The sequence below is a fragment of the Pinus tabuliformis genome, chromosome 7, assembly GCF_031772625.1.
Source record: "Pinus tabuliformis cultivar Carrire ecotype Pingquan chromosome 7, CPIR1, whole genome shotgun sequence".
NCBI classification, from domain to species: Eukaryota; Viridiplantae; Streptophyta; class Pinopsida; order Pinales; family Pinaceae; genus Pinus; species Pinus tabuliformis.
Window position 1 is genome coordinate 1,464,232,098 of NC_142293.1, and position 2,746 is coordinate 1,464,234,843.

Consider the following 2,746-nt stretch of genomic DNA (forward strand, 5'->3'; position numbering starts at 1 on the left):
ATAGCAAGAAACCTTAGCATAGGAGCGGAAGCTTTTAATACAGTCCGTGCTGAGGGCAACAATGGAAAATCGGCAAGGGAGGGGAGAGATCCCCTCCTATAAGAATATTGTTGCAGGAGAGGCAAGTGGCAGTGGCAACCAGAGTGATGCCAGGGAGAATAATAAAGAAGCACCAGTGATGGGCAATTTGTGGCAAATGAAGACCGGAGGAAAGTGCTTACCAAGGGCTCAGAAAAAACCTAGGTACGTAATACCCAACAACAAGTTGGAGGAATACAACAACTACATGAAAGATCATGCATTGATTTGCAAGTTCGTAGGGTATTGGCCTACTAAAAAAGAACTATACAGGTGGATTTACCAAAGATGGAGGCTAAAAGGGCACATTGAGCTGAAACTAGGAGCAAAAGGGTTTTTTACAGCCATATTTGCGAATATGGGGGATAAAGAAAGGGTTTTTGAGGAAGGGCCATATTTTATGAACAATGCGGGACTGTTCATGAAGTACTGGGAAGAAAGATATAACCCTGATAATGAAAAGATGCTGGAAGCCCCGATCTGGGTCAGACTGTTTGGATTACCAGTGGAATTTTGGGATCCTGAGATTATGGAGGGGATAGGCAACACGATTGGTGCTTTTGTCAAGGTAGCGGAAGCAACGAAAAAAGGCAAGTATACATCATATGCGAGATTATGTGTATACATGAATATAGCCGAACCTCTGCCGGAATACATAGAACTAGAATACCACGATGAAGTATGGAAACAACCATTAGATTATGAGCATATCCCTTTCAAATGCAGAAGATGCCATGAGTATGGACACCTATACAGACAATGCCCATTAAACAAGGAGGAAGAATACATAAGGAAAAAAGAAGAACAGCAAAGGGAAGCAGAGAGAACTGAGGAGACAGACAAGGGTTTCCAACAGGTTACCAGAAAGAAGAAAGCTGGTAAAGAAAGTCTAAAAACACAGACACAAGTGAAACCACTGAACATCGAAAGTCAGAACAAGTTCAAAATCCTCCAGGAAAATAGTGAAGAGTGTGAGGGCAAATTGGAAGAGGAAGAAGATCCAGAGAATGAACCCATGGAAATAGTCAAGGAAACCAGAGAGAAAGACACAGGAGCAAGAGTAATGAATGAAGAGGAAGCTGCTGAAAAAGATAGAAATACTGACTAACCAAGGCTAAATGGAGACAGAAAGCCAGAAGGAAAACGAGGCAGAGGAAGAAAGAATTATGAGACAACTAATTCAGGAATGGAAAAACTTGGACGAAAGATTCATACCAAACAGTAAAAAACAATTATATAAGGAGGCATTTCAAAAATACAAATATAAAAAAGGGTAGAATATGGATAAACAGGATAACACATCAGGAGAACAGGAAAGAGGTCAGATGGGAATTGGCGGTGCTGGCAAAAGCAGCAGGAAAAGAGGGAGGAAAACGATGAATGAAATGATCCAAACAGTCGGCGAAATATTGATAAACTCAGGTAAAGTGATACCTCTGTCAGAGGTATTTTTCCACACCTCCAAAAGTTTAAAATGATTATTATCAGTTGGAATATTAGGGGTCTGAATAGTAAAGGTAAGCAGAGATATATGAAAGAGAAACTTAAAAAAGACAGACCAAGTATTATGCTCCTCCAAGAGACAAACATCACCATGCAACTGATGGAAGGAATAATAAAAAACAACAAACTCCAATATGAAGTCATGGGAAAAGATGCAATCGGATCAGCGGGAGGCATTGCAATCTTGTGGAACCCAAACGAGATAATTTTTGAGAGCTGGACCAACATGACCAGAATTCTTACAGGTACAGGAAGAGTAGCGGGGACGAAGGAAAGGGTTACTATCTCAGGGGTTTATGGCCCACATACTTCGGGAGACAGAGAAAATTTCATTAAAAATTTGCAAGCAACTCGAAGATTATATCCGGAGACAGCATGGATTGTAGGAGGAGATTTCAACTTAATCCGGTCTCTAGATGAGAAAAAGGGAGGTATAAGAAAAACAGAACAATATATGGAAATGTTCAATGACATGATAGATGGTCTGAGGTTGGTAGATTTACCAACTATCAACGGAGTCTATACATGGAATAATAGGAGAGGGGGAAAGAATCAAATAGCATCCAGATTAGATCGGTTCTTAGTATCAGAGACAATTATGAACATAGATGTATTCATAGAAGCAAAGATCATGCCATCCCTTGGCTCAGATCATTGGCCAATTAGACTGGAAGTGGATATTAAAAATAACCTTGGCAAGAAGCCCTTCAGATTTGAAGCCTTTTGGCTTAGAGACCCAGAATTTATCAAAAAATGGAAGAATGGTGGATGCAAAGCACAATACAGGGAAAAGGAAAATGCATACCTTCCAACTTAAGCTTAAAGAGTTAAAAGGAAGGATAAAGAAATGGAACAAGGAAGAATTCGGAAACATCATGGAGGAAAAACAGAAGTTGGAAGAAGAAATGGAAGCTCTGCAACAAAGGATAATAATTGAAGGAAGGACAGAGGAAAGTAGCAGAGAAGAAGGGATAATTCTAGGAAAACTGGAGGAGAGGAGAAAGCAGGAAGAAGTTTTATGGAGACAGAAATCTAGAATAAAGTGGCTAAGGGAGGGGGAAAGGAACACTAGATTTTTTCATCAAGCAATGATACAACACAGGCAAAGAAACAGGATACTATCTATAAAGAACGAGAGTGGAGAGAGGATTGTGGAACAGGAAGG

The 2,746-nt window shown here is 40.1% G+C and overlaps 1 protein-coding gene across 1 annotated transcript; it reads left to right on the forward strand.

The window, feature by feature from the left end:
* The first annotated feature begins 1,723 nt into the window (after positions 1–1,723).
* Positions 1,724–2,398, forward strand: LOC149253312 (uncharacterized). Its single transcript, XM_089454432.1, has one exon. It carries the CDS (start codon positions 1,724–1,726, stop codon positions 2,396–2,398), a length of 675 nt encoding a protein of 224 aa, XP_089310558.1.
* The last annotated feature ends 348 nt before the right edge of the window (positions 2,399–2,746 follow it).